At 35.1% G+C, this 17,757-nt stretch overlaps 2 protein-coding genes across 6 annotated transcripts in view; one reads left to right on the top strand and one right to left on the bottom strand.

The window, feature by feature from the left end:
* Nucleotides 1–5,982, bottom strand: part of LOC113673233 (phospholipid-transporting ATPase ABCA1) — a 38,498-nt gene extending 32,516 nt beyond the window's left edge. For all 4 annotated transcript variants that reach the window (XM_027189616.2, XM_027189617.2, XM_027189618.2 and 1 more), the window contains exons 1-5: nt 5,611–5,982; nt 5,388–5,507; nt 2,064–2,163; nt 1,437–1,572; nt 569–735 (exon numbers count right to left, since the gene is read on the bottom strand). In XM_027189616.2, the coding sequence (XP_027045417.2) occupies nt 569–735; nt 1,437–1,572; nt 2,064–2,163; nt 5,388–5,453 (469 nt within the window). In that variant the 5' untranslated portion in view covers nt 5,454–5,507; nt 5,611–5,982. The remainder of the gene's footprint in view (nt 1–568; nt 736–1,436; nt 1,573–2,063; nt 2,164–5,387; nt 5,508–5,610) is intronic.
* Nucleotides 5,905–17,458, top strand: LOC113673241 (F-box/WD repeat-containing protein 9). Of its 2 annotated transcripts, none has more exons than XM_027189628.2 (10): nt 5,905–6,178; nt 8,818–9,291; nt 11,025–11,280; nt 12,218–12,339; nt 12,653–12,747; nt 13,855–14,000; nt 15,242–15,367; nt 15,547–15,639; nt 15,900–15,968; nt 16,575–17,458. In XM_027189628.2, exons 2-10 carry the CDS (start codon nt 8,822–8,824, stop codon nt 16,668–16,670), a joined length of 1,473 nt encoding a protein of 490 aa, XP_027045429.2. In that variant the 5' UTR covers nt 5,905–6,178; nt 8,818–8,821; the 3' UTR covers nt 16,671–17,458. The 2 variants fall into 2 exon arrangements, 1 of the variants encoding a protein (XP_027045429.2); XR_016181122.1 differs by having other exon boundaries at nt 6,041–6,178; nt 15,552–15,639.
* Nucleotides 17,459–17,757: the final 299 nt, after the last annotated feature.

Raw genomic sequence — 17,757 nt, 5'->3', positions numbered from 1 at the left:
GCAATCTAATGTACAGAAAATTCCAGAGGATGGGATGTCCAACATTAGCTTCACTACCTTGTGACTAAGAGTCATTGTCAGTTGCTTTCAGTTATTACCTTTTCAGTTCACTACATGTAGATAATACTGTAATTCCAAATTAAACTTATTGTTAGTAATAGTTATTAACAATTTTAATTAAAAAAAAAGGAAACACTGTTATCATCTGTAACATTTGCGATGTTCTCCTTTTTAGGCAATACCAGTAACATTTATATCTTGCAGTTATTAAACCTCTTGTAACTACTGCCTAAAACTGTTAGAAATTCTTGAAAATACAACAGGTAAAAGGATTGCTTTACCAGTTTGAAAATTTCATTTACCCATGATAAGGGAGAACAATGATTTGTCCAAATAAATAATCATGTCTACACAAAGGTTGATGTAAAGAGACTCAGAGCATATCAAGTAAATTTTCTTAAACAAGACCTTGTTTAAGACAAAGGATGCTCTATTGCAGGAAATTTTATCCCACATCAGATCAATCTTTTAAGACAGTATGCTCTTGTTGCTGAAGAATTTTCAATACCTGATAGATTATATCCACGCCACTGTAGTTGCCTAGATCTCACTAAGTCAGACCAAGCTTGATAATCCCTCTCAAAATTTGAGCGATCTGAATTAATTCTAAGAATTCTTTCTCTAGTTGTGCTGTTTGCCATAAGAGGAAGGGCATCCTCAATCAATCTACCCAAACTGTAAATGAAAAGAAACTCAGTGTCAAGTTAATTTTGTAAAAAGCTTGTTTAACAGTTGTCTACATGTAGTCTGGATGTTTTAAAATATGCGTAGATTTAAAATTTAGGTATGGGTATAGTTGTTTCTCAGATCATAAGTGATAAATACACATTACTGTGAAGATCGCTTTCATATTCACATATTAATCCGCAATTCATATATACGACTTTCATATATTCATAATCGTTTATTCGCCACTTCACTGGTTTATTTGGAATCAACATAATGACCAGCTCCCAGTTGGCTTGTTAGCTCAGTTGGCAGAGTGCTGCATTGGTATCACAGAGGTCATGAGTTCCCATAAAGGCCTGAATATTTATTCAGGCCTTACTTTCACTACTGCTCAAGTAGTGTTCATTACTGCGAAGATGGCTTTCATATTCACAAAATCTGAACAATGTCAGCCTCTGAGCTACTACACACTTACCCCTTCCCCTTACCCAACAACAGTCATACCACTCTGATAAAACTAAAATCTTTCTAAGCAAGCAAATTTTGCCAGCAAATTTTTTCCTTACTGAGTAATCCTGCACCAAAATCCAGCCACCTTGGACTGTTTTTCAGGCAGCCAACTTGCCTGGAGTGGGCACTTGGCAACAACCCTGTAAGACTTGTCTGTCTCTTAGTAGTTCCAGACCAAAATAATTATGCCTGCCTACCTTGAACTTCTCAGATTTGGCAATCCATTCAGCAGCTCATCAGGATCATTTGTTTGTGTGTTTTTAAAGTCACACAAAAATGACCTTGCAAATGGGAAAAAACCAGCTGATGGAAGGGCACGTGGTCTGTAAATACCTATTAATTGAACAAGGACAAACAAAAAACATTCAAAGTTGACAAAACAGAGTAAATAAAAATGTTTTATAGGAATAAGTCTTTAGTAATAAAAACTGTGGCGCTGTTTCAGTGGGGGGTGTAGCAAGCTATTGTGGTTTTATCAACTGAGTTGATATATTTAAATTGGCCACTATAAATAGTTTCTAAAGCTGAGTGATATTTCAGGTGTTTGGTATTGAACAAGGGCCAATTTATGGTATCAGCTCAGTTCAATTTTTTAATTTTTACCAGTTTGACTACTTTTTCTTTGTCCCACACTCGTGACAAGACGAAAATCATCTTTCTTAATTACTTCTACTATTGTCTGATAACATTATCAAACTCTAAAAAAAATGATCCAAGTTTCAATTGAAAATATTTCAACCATGAACCACAACTTGCAGAATGTCACTGTCTGGTAAAGTGAAATAATTATTTAAAGGTCAGAATAAAAAATATTTTATACTTACTATCAGGCATATTAGTAGCACCATAATTTTTGCGATTACGTATTGCAACCAGAATTATAAAGAGCACTAGTGGCCAAACAATTTCCACCAAATTTCTCAGCTGAAATAAGTAAACAGTGGAACAGTTAATTAATACTTGCAACTTAACTCTTAATTTCCATAATATATAATACATTCATCAAAACAAGAGAAGTATTATCTATGGGTGGTGATTATTATGCGTGACAAACAATAACTAAATGTCAATTACGTTTTAACTAGCACATTATATACGTAGTTCTATCATTTGCTTAATCACATCTTTATAAAACCTCAAATTAAAAAACAAGGGTCCTTTAGTGTACTCATTTCAACATTTAAATCAGTGTTTTTTTCTGCATACTGCTTTTAACATAATTTCAGTTCCATTGAGTGATCTACAAATTATTTGTTGAATAATGTGTATAAGGTAAAATAAAAGGTAATAGTCACCATTGTAATGAATGAAAAAAAACCTTATTGTTAAAAGAATTCTGGTAAATGTGTGTCTTTGATGTAGTCAACTAAGTTCATCCTGGATAACTTGGACTTAAACCACAAAAAAACTTAATGCTTCACAAGGTGACAGAAAACCAGTCAACCTAATCACCCAAAGAAGATTATAAACATGCAGCTGCCTTGTTACGGATCTACACTAAAATAGACTACTTTATCAATCAGAGACAAAACTTATTCCTAGGATTAAAGTAAACAGTTATTAATCAGGCATTTCAGAGAAATACTGTTGATAATGTACAGTTTATGGCCAAAAGGCACACTGACAGAGGGCATAATTGTGAAATATCAGCTGGCATACAAGTACATTGTACAAGTGTGTCTTTCTTATGAATATCAGCCGAGGGCAACAGTACTAGGTTGATCTTCAATGCAGGGGTTTAAATCAGTCAAAGCACAAGTTAGGGCCACTTTTATCTAGAATAATTATGGATAGATTCCTTTAGTTTTTGTAAACAAAAAGATGGTCTGATGGCAATGATTCATACTAGACAATTAGTTAAAACTAAAATTTAACCCAAGCAGTCCTTAAAATGAAAGTAACATTCCAAAACAGAGAAGGTATGTATTGAAAACTTTGTAAATATTTTATAGACTAAACCTTAAGAACACTGTATAAGTACAAACTGTAAGTGTACATATCATGGTCCAATCTTTTCCTCAGCTAATAATTCAAACCTCCTTCATATTTTTCATTTGCTACTGTATCAGATATCTATCTATCTATCTATCTATCTAAATATCTATATATATATATATATATATATATATATACACATAAGTTAAAGAGTTAAAGAGAATGCATCAATTCTCTGTGACTCTGAGTTTTGCGCTTAAGCGAAGTTCCTAAGTTCTGTCTGATGAGCACCTAGGCGTGAAACTCAGAGTCACAGAGAATCAATGCATCCTCTTTAATTCTTTAACTTATGTATACTTAGCTCTGCTACCATAGCATTGAGCACTTTATGCCAAGGTAAACTTTACCCCCACATTCATTTACATATATACATATATATACTGATCTAGAAAGAGAACGATTATTTTTAAACTTTCACATCGAGGAATTATTTGTACCACATAGTAATTATAGTTTGTTATCATTAACAATCATCAATGTTTCATTACTATAGCATCACAATATAAACATTGTTTGTGTTGATTACAAATAGAAATGATTTGGGATTACATCTGAGACAACTGCACCCTAAACTCCACCATTCAAGTAGTAGAACATATTTTTAAAAAGTGTTAATGAAGAGGAACATAGATGAACTAGTATCCACAACAGTTCAAGCATGATCAGGATGTCTTCCTCCTTAAGCAACTTCTTTGAGTGACTGCTAATAAATCTTACACATTCTAGAATGTCATCTCCTTAAAAAGTCAGTAATACTATCTTATCATTTACACTAACAAGTCATTACTGACTATATTTCAGTCAATTTTACAATTTTTTCACCCAAGAAAGGCTTTCATAAAAACTATAGTGAAATATCTACTTCTTTATCTTTTCTCCCATCTTTCCGCTTTTGCTCTCTCTTTCAGTTCCACAACAGGAAGGGGTTCAAGTGGCATAGCATGCAAGCTAACACAAAAAACATCTGCTAAATCAAGGACCAAAAAAAAAATAGAAAAAGAACTCAAAACTTGTCAATATTTCAATATTTGATAAATCAACCACCAATTAACTTTATGGCTCGGGGTGCGCACACCTTTATTTAAGAAATTCCATGGAATTAACGCCTCTCAACTCTAAGTTGGTTGAAGTGAGTTTATCATAGATATGCAGAGAGCAATACTTCAAGAATGCTATGATAAAAGGCTGTTAGAATACTCAGTTGGTATTTTACTAGTACTGGTACGTTTTTCCTCTCTAAAAAAGTAAAATCCAAGATTTGCTTTTAACTAAAGCAACTTCCTTCAAGCAAGGACGGGATTAACTGGTCTGGTTTTCAATAGTGAAACTGTTCCATCACAATGGCGAGTTGCAGATTTTCGGCTCAGTTAGTCAATATGTAATCTATTTTCACCAAGTTAAAGTTAAAATCGATGAAAGTTTTTTCCTTTAAAAACTTTACCCAGAGTCGCTAAGCAATTGAGAATAATGGTAAAACATTTCGTAGACGGTAAATCGAAAGCAGTTTGCAATATTTGTCCAAATGTACGTCATTTGATATATTTGGCTACGTCACAGTCCTGAAATGGACGGTGCACGAGGAAAAACGCCTAAATCCTTTACTCGGAAACTTCAACTTCCAAAGTTTAATTTTCCTAAATAAAATATACGATATGGAACGAATAAAAATGACACTGCTTCGCCGACATACAAGTCTCGCTCAAGTTGTAAACAAAGAGCTTTGATCTAATTGACAGAAACGCTGTAGACCAAAACAAGAAAGGAGCTAAAGTGAAAATCGCACAAAATTACCAGAACGAATCCTCACTTTACAACATCTTTCGCATTCTTAAGTCATGTGTTCAAAAAAGTGTCTTGAAACGAGCTCATCACAGCTGTAAGGCAAGAGAGATAATCTGCGACTTTCTTACACAAAAAGGACGACAATTTCTGACGAAACAAGAACCCAAGGTAACGAACGCAGGTACCTGTGGCGATCGATAGTTTGCAAGGAACGCAGCTGCTCCAAAGAATGAAAATAAAGCAAAGGGTTTAAATTTTTTTCCCTGCAAGAAACTTAGGCATCCATCCACATCATATCCTCGATGAACAAAACATCAGGCGCGCTATGAAAAAATGTCATTAATAGGTGTGTATTTCTGTTTAATACTTACGTGCTGACGCTTTCGAAGCGTAAAGTTTTTCCATACGAGTAATTTGAGTTGGTCCAAGAACTTCATTGTCAGACGATACGGCCGACAAGGACCAAACGATTTTAATCCTAACTCTGTGGCCTAAAAACAAACGTATTTGAATATCGTTACGTAATCACATGAAACTGAAACAGTAAAAATGTGAAGAGGAAAACTCTGTTTTCCAAGAATTAACCCAACTTACCTCTCACGAAACGCGAGGGATTTTGCGTTACCAAACTTTTAACGCTATTTTTTCTCCTCTCCCATCAAGATTTCCCAATATTTTTGAAACCCAAAGACAGCTAAAACTTTAGCTGCTAAAGTTTGGGATTTTTCGGCCGCTAAAGAGAAAAATATGATCGTAGGCTTTCCAGGCTATGTTGACACTGATATCTTCCTGCTTTACTGAAGGCTTTGCGGTGCCGTTGTGTAATCAGACTTGTTTACAGTGAGGAGAGAGGACTGGACAAACTGCTAAGTCATCTTCTCCGGAGACACTTACGACGAAATCCGACTAGCTATAGTGCACTGAAAATATCAGGGACAAAGTCTCGTCAAGCTTCGGTAAATAGTCGTCATCATTCGGAATGTAACTCTTAGTGTAGTCACCAGTGTTCTCTCATATCTTTTTCAGCGCCTTACATTTTTCGGACTTTAAAGAATACAGGTGAATCGGTTGTTCGAGATGGTTTCTTTTGTTTGTTTCGTTGAATAGAGGCTCATGAAAGATGTAACGTCAGATAACTGCTGTTTTAATATTTTTTTGAAAGGTAAGTTGATTAAAAATTGTGGCGAACATTACCGGAAATCATGTCGTTCCGAAAAGCCCTTTTTAAAGCAAATACACCCGCGATCGTGAAAGACAGATATGTGTCGGTTAGTTCAGAATGTTTATCTTCCAGATGTATTTTTGCGGTTGGAAATATTTAAAACCTCCACGTGAGGAAAAAAAAACAAGTTTTTTCGAAATGTCTATGACAGTACAGTCAAGTGGATTTTGATAAAAACCAATCAGATTTTCAATCGGTTAATTTTCAGTACAGCTAATATTAGATCTCTAGTATAAACCAACTAGGCCGTGACGCACTAAATATATTACCTCGTGACAACCTTTGAACGAAATTAATCGAACGCACGCAAACTCAAGCTTGAGCCAAATGTCTGACTTGTAATAAATTTTTGATTAATGATGTGTCCACCTTTTGAGAGAAAATTATTTTTATTTCAGCCCAGATAATTAGGGACTATTATTTTTGGCGAAATGTTCTGATGTCCTATCACCTGATGGGCCATCATTTGGTGTATTTTATAATTATATCTTAAATTTTCATTTCTCTATTGTGATGGTGGAGTTCTTACTGCTACATCATTCTGCCGAACATAAAAAAGAATGAATTTGCTAGAGAATGTTTTATATTTACATCAAAATTAATGAACAAGAGCCAATATGTAGACAGCTTACACTTAGAAAGAAGTTTACCATGTTTAATCTCTCCCCAGGTGTAAGTTATATTTAATAGCTTCCTCTTGAGTTTGCTTTATGATGCAAAGTGGGAACAATTTTTTAATGTCAACATCTATAAAGGATGCAACAAAAATAATTTATATTTGGCCCATGGTTTAAAAGAGGTTTTCAAGAAAAAAGCCAGTTGCTGGTGGTCTACTGCCTCCTTGAAGACCACTTAGTGCTGTATATTTAGTCTGTAATAACTGGCCCTCATGTTAAGGTTTTGCCTTACACCTCCTTCTCAGGCACAGCTACCTATTACACCTTTGATGGCACAGCTTATTGAAAAATTATTGAAAACTGCCTAGGTCTAGCCTGGGGATAGTTTCTCTATTTCTTGAAGCTTCTTTGTTTAGAAACTCTTTTTTTGAGAACAAACTGGTCAGATATTTTGGCTTCAGGGCTTTTGTTTGACTTACGGGGAAACTAATTCTTGAGAAATTTCTTAAAATTTCTTGCTGTTTTTTTCTTCCTTTCCAAACATAACTGTCACAAAAACCTCTTGAGGCTGTCCACCTTTTTTAAAGAAGACAAAGCTTTCTTTGTTTCTTGTTCAACAAAAGAGTATCAAAAAGAGCTTTGAGAAACATAGAGGATTTTGCATGTGTTCTTTCTCAAAAACAAAGGGCAGCATCATTAGGAAACCTTTAGAAATATATATTCTATACCATGCATTCTATATTTTTGAACAGGTAGAACCCTCATCCTTAATTTCTGTTACTTTTGACCACTTTTAACAAGTGCCAGGAAACCTCTATGTCATTTTTACAGAAAGCTTGTCAAATTTAAAGAAGACAAAAATCAGACAATTATGACTAAAACTGACTTGAAAATAGTTTAAAAACAATGAAAGGTCTTGAAAAATTTTATATTCCAATGCTTTCTTTGGAAAGCTTTTCTTTGAATAAAAAAGATTACATACTTAAAGCTTTCAAGAATTATTATTTTAAAACCCTTTGACCTGTTAGAGTTACCAACATCGAATTTCTCTCAAAAATATGACCTCTGATTCTAACATTAGGGTCACAAAAATAAAGGAAATGACCACCAACTAAAGAGGCTCTTGATTGTTAAATAAATTCTCCTCGAGAACACCTTAGGGAATATAAGGAGAACAGTATGGAGAATATGCATCCTGGATATTAAGGGTTAAGTGGTCTTGTGGCCAGCTAAAGTGAATTAACTGAACTTTTTCTTACTTTTTTCCTGAGATAGTTTGGGTTGATTAATACAATATTTACAATACAATGGAAAAATCAAAAATCAAAATCAAACTTGGTTACTCAAACCCCTGGGTAACTTGCACAAGATCCAGTTTACCTTGAGCTCATTTTTTCAGTCATTTACTATCAGCAAACTCAAACCCCTGCTGAATCAAATTATTTTTTCTTTCCCTTGGGGGTTCAAGTAGCTGGGTTACAGTTTATATTATAATAATATCGTCCTTAGTTGTAGGATTCTTAAACTTTGTGATATCCTATGGTACTCCAAGAAAGATTGCCAGATTTTTTTTCCTGGCAACTAAACTTTTATTTCTGGTGACCCATTAGTGATTTATGGAAAACAATTGTTAACTTTGAAAAAATTTCAGCTGAAGCCTTTAGTTAATATTACTGCTTATAAGAGGCTGGCAAAGGGATGGGAGTCCTGATCCCATTTCATGTACAAATTTAGAAATTTCACGAGTGACAAGCACTTTAAACAGCATTTCACACTTCACATATTTAAAAGGGAAACTTCAAATCTCTCTGCCCTTGCCTTACTTAAAAATTCATTTGTCTTGAACTTTTCATTTTGGGCTCATGGGAGGGTGATGTAGAAGTGTTATATCGATTGATTCAATTTAGTTCTGTATGTGCCTGGTTGAAATTTTAAAATTAATATTCCTTGTTTTTGGAACAGCTTAATGGATGTTGAGGGTTACAACGCGGATGGCACTGTACAGAGTGGAGGTGAAATGGATAAAGAACACCAACTAAATTGCTTCCAAGATTATTCACTAGAAGACAGCAAAAATTCAATAACCAGAGAAAATATGAAGTTAAGTTGTAGTGGAAACTGTGCCAATTGTGATCCAGCCTTCTCTTCTCCAGATGTAATGGTAAAAGTTACAGATGAAGGAAACAGCGTTGAAACTTCTGTCGACACTTGTACAACTGACAATAGACAATGGAATTCTTTATCTCTGGCAGGTCTCCCACCAGAGTTGATTCTTGTGATTTTTTCATACCTTGATGCACGGTTTGCACTAAGTGTGTTGACAGGTGTCTGTAAACTTTTTCATCATCTGCTATCTCCTGAGTCTAGTTGGAAGACAAGGTTTGGAAAAAGATGGCCACAGAGAGATAAAAGAGAAGATTATGACTATGTGACAAGGTTAGTAGCATGATCGTAATTATTTAAAATATTTGTTTAATTTAATTACTTACTGTATATTTTAAAAGATGGTTTATCTAAGTGGCTTAAGTGATTTTTTTCTTTGTTTTTTCTTTTATTTGAGCAAGTTGCATGTAGCTAATTTTATCATTCTACTCCTCTGACTTGTGGTTTTTAAGACAGAATTGGCCTAAATTACTTTGCAAAAAGGGAATCTCTCTCTTTAGCTGTAAAATTTGATTATTAGTACAAGTACATATTTAGAATACACAGATTGGCAAAAAGATATTTCATCCTGATTTTTCTACTACGAAGTCAACAAATTTAAAATGAAAACTGAGAGGAATCAGTTCTTTTTCCTCTTCTCTTTAGTTACACTTCTCTCACTTTTGTACACCTTGGTTTATTTCAAAGTCTTGTACATGTTTAACACTAGTCTTAAGCAGCACTGGTGTAAAAAATAGCACAGATTTCTTTTAGGCTACAGTACTTGGATCAATATCAGTATCTGGGCAACTGCCCACCTACCCCTCCCCTAACTCAACAACAATCAATTGATAACAACCTAGGGTAATGTTGGGTTAGGGGAGGGGTAGGTGGGCAGTTGCCCAGATACTGATATTGATCCCAGTACTTTTTATCAATCTTATCTGCACAAATTTTGTGGTGATAAATTTTTGGCTACATGCATAGCTTAACCCTTTGACCTTTGAGAGTGACTGGCATCTAATTTCTCCTTACAATGTTACCCTGAATCACACATAAAGGTCATGAGAATAAAGGAAATGATCAGCAACCAAAGAAGCTCTTGATTGTTAAGCAAATTCTCCTTGTCCTCACTTTAGGAAATGTATAGAGAACAGTATGGAGAATAGACATACTGATGTGAAGGTGTAAAGGGTTAAGGCTTTTAGAGAGGCTTGAAAGTTGGAAATCATGCAAACAGTTTCATGCAACTGAGTATTTTTCTCTTTCAGGATTTTCATTAAGAGGTGCTTTTCTTTTTCCTGTTTGTGTAATATATGTAAGATGAGGTCTTTTCTTTTCAGTGAGCTGATCCATCAGGGACACTAGACAACCAAACTTATAGAACCACATTTTGTGTTTGAAAGGAATGACCTCCATCTTGTCTGTAGTTCAAGATGGCAGTGCACATGTCAATTTTGTTTACGGTTGTGAGCCGTTATCAATCTAAAATGCTGAAAGTCTTGAAACCTCTAGCTTCAAACCCTAAATACTGATCAAAAAGACAAATGAAATGAGAAAAAAGTGAACAAGCAAATTTGAAAATAATAAATAAGGGAGGTTTGTTTCAAGGAATATGAATGAAAATCACATGATAAGTTGTAGGAGAAAGTGTTTTCCCTTTCACTCCCAAGATCTTATCAGTAATTCTCCTTACTGCTTGCCCTGTAATTTGTATAATGTTAGTTCAGAGAATTTAGTATTGGATCAACTAATTATCCTCAAATTGATCTTTTTCTTTATTCTCATCACTTATCTGGTTAATATCATATGGATATTTTTTAAGGAAAAATTCTGTCTTGGTCACTCATGGGAGTTTAAGGGTTGAGTGAGAGGAAAGTGGTCTGGACATCAGACTAAAAGAGACTCACTCAGGCCTTTGAAATTTTACTTGAAAGGTCATTGTATAGTGGAGATATACACACTGTTTTAACTACGTTAAACATGTTAGTAAGATTTTATTAATTTTATCATTAAATTTGTTATAGTTGGAAGAGAATATGTGTCCAACATGAAGACATGGATGCATTTTGGCAAGATCCTGTGGCGTCTCTGGATTTTTATGAGCTTAAAGATCAGCACTTTGCCACAGTAGATACAGTTCATGTGATGAGGGGTGGAGAGCTGTGCATTTCAGGTTCAAGAGATCGTTCAGTGGGGGTCTGGAATTTAAATGCTTTGTCTGTTCCTGATGAGGCAGGATATGGAAAGAAGTCTTTCAAGCAAGCACTTGATGGTCACAAGGTAGTTTTACTCTTGCTTTAAGTCAACAAAAAACCGTTAAAAGCTAATGTTAGGTAGTGCATGCAGCTATTAATCTACTAAAACATGAAAGCTCCTTTAACCCTTTAACTCCCAGATCAAATTTGTCGTTCTCCTCACTGTCAACCATACAATTCTCATAATTTTAACTCAGAGAATTTAGTATTGGATCAACTAATTATCCCCAAATTGATATTTTCTTTATTCTCATCACATATCTGGTTGATTTTGTATTGATATTGTAAGGAGAAATTCTGTCTTGGTTACTTGTAGGAGTTAAAGGGTTAAGAATTGGAATCAGTAGTTCGAGGAGAGACACACTAAAGCTGATGACTGTTGAAGATAATAATGCTGACGAAAGATAATAACACTGACAAAAGACAATGACTAAAATAAGAACACATGAAAGACAAATGCTGTTAGGACACTGAGTATAAGCATAACTGACTGTTCAGCCTACAAGGGCACTTACCACAAGAAAAATAGACATAAACTAAGGTAATCTGTGTAACAGAACTCAGTTGGGTAGTGTGTGATTGACTTACTCAGGCATAATGGGTTTCTGGGCTTGACTGAAGATGTAGAGAAGACACTATTATAAATTAAGATTCTCTTTCCTGAGATCACTGTAAAATGATTCTGATCATTGCTTGAACCAGAACAAGTCAGGATTTAAAGTCCAAGGCCCATTTGTTCAAAGGGCTGATAATGCTATCCAAGGTATAAATCACTATCCAGTGGATAGGTGTTGACAAAACATACTGTGTTTTCCACCAGATGGAGATTAATGCGGTTGATAGCGTTATCCACCCTTTGACAACCAGAGCCAGAGCACTAACCATGGAAATGAAAAGCTGCCTAATATTTACTGGGTTATATTCCCAAGGTAGTTACTGACAGCAGTTATCTCTGTTTTCAGGGTTGGGTGTGGTGCCTCTCTAGTGACCCCACAGGAGCTCCTAGGGTGTGTTCAGGATCATGGGATAGCAAAATAAAGTTGTGGGATCTTCAGGGACGAAATGTTGAGATGACAACCATAAGGTGCTGTAGAGTAAATTAAGTTCAAATTTTTAGTAATAAATGTACATTAAATTATATTTATGATAATTACACAAGGAACATTTGAAATATGATTTTCATTGTGTCACATGATTTTCTGTATGACTGGCCGGGCAAGCTGATATTCATAAAGAAAAGTGTACAGTTATTTTAATAACAATTGCTTGCATTTGAAATGTAATTTTCATTATGTACCCTAACTTATATTGAAAACATGGTTTGTTCTTCCTGTTTGAAGTGAATGCAGTCTATCTTTCTGTCTGATGTTATTTTGTTCTTTGCTGTTCACTCATAGTACTCATAAGGCAGCTGTACTTTGTATGTCGTGGGAACAAGAGATGCTTATATCTGGTTCTTATGACAAGAGTATTTCATTGTGGGACCTGAGAGGTGAGATAATCTAACTTCTTTAATCATAACTGTAATAAAATTCTCAAAGGTGATTGGTTATCAACAGCATGATTTGAGCATGAATAGGACAGTGCATGCATCATGCTTGTAATTAGACAATGTAATAGGACAGTTGACATGTCATACCTGTGTATATGGACAGTATTTGCCACATGTGCATGCTGTTGTTGTGCATTTTGCTGAGTTAATTGTTTTTTTTTCTAATGAAAATGTATAACAGATGTCTAATTTCTTTCTCAAATTTTGTCACAGTTTGGTAAGAGGACTTTGTTTTGTCCAATTCTGTCTATAATCGTACTCGTGATTAACAAATCATGTTTTCATTAATCACCTGTATGATCACAAGCAGAATTGGACTCCACAGAGTCCTATTACCATTATTAATCATGCATAAATATTACAATTTCCTCAAATGTGATTGGTGCACAAGCTGCATTACTTTTCAGTAATTATCCTGTAGAGGTGTAATTGGACAGTTGGCTATAATCAGACATGTGTAATCAAACAGTTTAAGCAGCCAATCATACTTAGTCCACTAGGTCAGCTAAATCCACCAACCACATATTAATTGATTTCAAAACCAATTTAGCAACAACCACTTAACCTACAAAATTGGGAAAAAGTCAATGTGTCTCTATCCAAGATATTTTCTCAAATAAATGTTTTTTTTCTTCTGAAATTGTAATGGTTATCATTAATTGGTAACACCTGACTTCTTGTCATTAAATTCAGTCGTGTAGTCATATTTGTGGTTGAAAAATCAGACTCTTGCTTTGCGGCCACCCATTTTTGTAATCATTCTTATAATTACAGGCTGAATTGGACTCCACCTGGTATTATTACCACTATAAAGTCATTACAATGTAGATCAGCGAGTGTGATTACAGGCCAAATTTTATTCTACTCTGTCCTCTTACCATGGATAAGAGATTATCGACTGGTCAATCCAATTTTTGAAGGGTTTCACATATATTTTTTTAAACAAGTAAAATATGTACTTTGGATAATGCTGAGAAAACAAATTTTCAAAACTTTTGAAGTAAATTGATCATAATTTTTGTTGTTGTTGTTGTTGTTTTTCTTTAGCTGGCAATATCATTAGCAGATTAAAGAACCACAGCAGGCCAGTGTTGTGTCTGTCTGTGGATGACAAGTTTATTATAAGTGGAAGTGAGGACAAAACCCTTTGTGTGTATGATAGAAGAGCTGCACAAGTTTATAAAACAGTAAAGGTATAGTCAGTGTCCTTCTTTAATTACTACCTAGATTTATTTTGATTTAACCCTTTCACTCCCACAAGTGACCAAGACAGAATTTCTCCTTACAATATCAATACAATATCAAGCAGGCAGGTGATGAGAATAGAGAAGAATGTCAACCATGGGGTTATTAGTTGATCTAATACCAAATTCTCTGAACTAACATCATAAGAATTGTATGGCAGATAGTAAGGAGAACTACTAATTAGATCTTGAGAGTGAAAGGGTTAAAGTGACATTCTTTGCCTTGCAAATGTAAGTGCAAGTTGAAAGTTGATATTTAATATGTGTGAGTGTTCTGTCTTTTTTAACCTTAAATGTTTTGTTCCTAAATTATGCCATGTAACTAAATACCTTACCTTTGTAAAATATGAGGAGCTTGTAGCTTGTATAACCCTTGTGGTTTCTCTAAAGGTATCCTTGCCACATGTTAAATTTTCCATTATATTGTAATAAATTTGTATTATTTTTACCGATGTGTTATATTTCAAAAATGGCAGAATAGAAAAAAAAAAAAAGAAAAAAAGAAAGGAAGAAACCATAAGATATTAGTTTGGTAGAAAAAGATCCAAGAAGGAAACAGAAAATAACCAAGAAGGAGAGAGGATGGCCCAGGCAAAAAAAGATCAAACTGGATTTCAAATAACTGAGGCTTAGTTTTTTTTAATAAGATTTAGAAACAGTGATACGGCTCCATTAACTGAATTTGTCAGTTAGTGAATTGAATGAAGTGGTTAGAATGTTCAGATACAGAAAATGAAAAAGATTTTTGCATTTTTGATAACTACCGTAACATCAAGTGACCCACTGATTATCTAGACTGCATAATCAGGGAGTTTCTCTATAAACCCCTGCCAATGATGTGAAATACTTCGGCAGCTTTGCAAACGCAAGTACAAATAAGAGAGCATGCTCTTAGGCTAAACAGACAGCTGTGAGAGGTTCTAAAGATGCTGGTAGACTGCAGGTAATAAGCTTTTGCTGAGACCACTGCATCTTCCAGCTCTGAATGTTATTCAAATTAAACTCAATTTCATACAAATAGTTGAGCATCAGGTCTCGCTTTGAAAAAGAGGCCAAAGGTAATTTGAAAGGGGCCAATTTAGAATTGAATAAAAACATAAGGAAGCAAGATAGCATCATGACTATTTGCTCCCCTAAGACAAGTGTTTTGTGCTTAAATACATTTTCTGAAGTCATGTTGCTTTTTGTAGCTTGAGAGTCCAGTCTTCAGCTTGTGCCATAGTTCCAGTTGTGGCTATAACTACCTCAGGGTTGGAGGAAGAGAAGGTCGCCTGCACCTGTTGGACACAACAGCTGATAGATTTGAAGAGATAACAGTAAGTTGTGGTGTGGGAATTGAGACAGAAAAATCCTTCGAATTCCTGAAAAATTCTGATATGCACTTTGGCATTGTTTAAAATCTCTGACCTAAGGTAGTGCATAGATTTAATGTGTCCTGTTATAAATGCAACTTGTTTTGAAATGTTAAGTGAATTAGTTGTTCCTTTTTTCCAAGCCTAGCATTAAACTTGATTCCAAAGGGAAAATCTCTGCTATGTGTCACTATGGAGGTGCAGTTGTAGCCTGCTCAACAGACAAATCTATTAAGGTAAGAAGTAACAAGGACATAGGCAGGATTTCTCTCAAGAGGGGGGGGGGGGGGGAGTAGGGACATGCAAGGTTGCTTTATTGTAAGAATTGTTATGAATCATCCCTTTGTTCTTGACTAAGGGAGGAGGTCATATGCACCTTAACTTCCCCCCCCCCTCTTGCTCAAGGGTTGCAAAGGAGCAATGGATATATCTCTCCCTTTCAACAATCCTTGGTTTTGAATAATTATTAATTATGATTATCATCCTCCATTTGCAGGTGTTGGAACCCTCTCGCATCTTATCTGTGATTCATTCATTTGATTGTCATTCTGGACAAGTTGCATCAGTGAGTGTAAACAGTTGTAGTAAAAATTTAACTAAGGATTGATAGCACACAGTTCTAACATCTCTTATCACACAGAGAGAGATGGCTTATTAGAGAGGGGTCATTTTAGAGAGGGAGGGCTCATTATTGTGGGAGGCTTATTTCAGAGGGGTAGTTTTGGGGGAGAGAACTTTTTAGAGTGGGTAACTCTTTATCCCTTTAACTCCCAAGATCTGATTGTAAATTCTCTACTCTAACTGATACATATTTCTTTGTAAATTGGTTTGAAAGAATTTAGTATAAGATCATGATGACAGCTTCTATCGGATAAACTTTAAAAGTTTGAGTATTCTCATCACCTGTTTGCTGCATAATGTATGGATATTATAGGGAGAAGTTACATGTTAATCACTTCAAGGAGTTGAAGGGTTAAAGGAGAGGGAAGGGCTCATGATGCCCTTTCATTTTCAGGAGTAAATGGGCCTTATAAGGATGCCGTGTTCTGGTTAACACCAGATTCTCAAAGTACATTCACACAGGTATACTACAATTATTAGGGAGATTAAAGGTCTTATGTAAGGGACATCGTGACTCAAACCCTATTTGCTATGTCTTTCACCTGACCAGGTTAGCAGCAGAGGACCTGTCTTAGCATCTTGTTTCAGTGAACTCAGTATAGGAATATGGAGGCCAAAGAATCTAAGACCAGCTCCAAGAATATGATGTTGGATTCTGGTGAACTTAGACATGAAACACATTCATAATGATGGACATTTGTTTTAACTGTACCTTTTCATACCTTGCATTCGTCTGTAAATATATTCTTATCTTCTCATCTTCTTGAGAAGGCTATTTCTTAGAAAGTTTTGCAAAGCTTCTGTTGTATCATTTTCTTTTCTACATTATTTCATTTTTATTTCACCCTTTCACTCCTAAGATCTCATGAGTAATTCTCCTTACTGTTTGCCATTTAAATTTTTATGATGTTAGTTTGGAGAAATTGTTATTTGATCAACTGATTAACCCCTTATGTGAAACTTATCTTTATTCGCGTCATTTGTCTGCTTGAGATTGTTTAGATATTGTAAGGAGAAATTCTGTCATGGCCACTCGTGGGATTTAAAGGGTTAATGTTTTTCCAGAAAGTTTTTCAATGATTATTTTGAAGATAGACTTTAATCAACTGATTAACCCCTTATGTGAAACTTATCTTTATTCGCATCATTTGTCTGCTTGAGATTGTTTAGATATTGTAAGGAGAAATTCTGTCATGGCCACTCGTGGGATTTAAAGGGTTAATGTTTTTCCAGAAAGTTTTTCAACGATTATTTTGAAGATAGGCTTTGGAGCAAAAAAAAAACAGTACTTATTTCCTCAATTTTTCTTTGACATGAAGAAGGAAATCAGTCATGAATTTTTATAAGAAGATTTATATTTAACCTTTTTGTTATTGCCAGAACACACACAATCGTGTTGAAAGAACAAATAAAGGCAAAGACCTTTTGTCTGTGTCAGATTTAGGTAGTTTATGTCCAATATGACACGTCTTTTAGCGCAATATTCTTAGTCACGTAAGTCAATAGAAATCGGTAACAAAAACCAGCTCTGTGTGAGCTCTGGGAAGTTAAGGGCGCGAGGAGAGTGACACCTCGCTTTAGAGTTCGCGCGCGCGTGGTAATGAGAGTTCACGCGCGCTTAGTCATGAGCGTTTGTTTTTTTTTCACTTTTCTTTTCTCGTCTTTTAGCCGAGGAATTATTGGTAATCCGGAACTGTTCGTTTTCTAGTCAGCGAATAAAGCCATGATGATCC

This window comes from Pocillopora damicornis, chromosome 11 (genome assembly GCF_964200805.1).
Source record: "Pocillopora damicornis chromosome 11, jaPocDami1.2, whole genome shotgun sequence".
In the NCBI taxonomy this organism is placed as follows: domain Eukaryota; kingdom Metazoa; phylum Cnidaria; class Anthozoa; order Scleractinia; family Pocilloporidae; genus Pocillopora; species Pocillopora damicornis.
This window is presented reverse-complemented; position numbering and strand designations above follow the sequence as displayed.

Coding starts and splice junctions, on each gene's coding strand:
- LOC113673241 (XM_027189628.2), top strand. CDS start 8,822: ATGGATGTTGAGGGTTACAACGCGGATGGCACTGTACAGAGTGGAGGT. Junction 9,292..11,024: donor GATTATGACTATGTGACAAG/GTTAGTAGCATG, acceptor AATTTGTTATAG/TTGGAAGAGAATATGTGTCC. Junction 12,748..13,854: donor TTCATTGTGGGACCTGAGAG/GTGAGATAATCT, acceptor GTTTTTCTTTAG/CTGGCAATATCATTAGCAGA.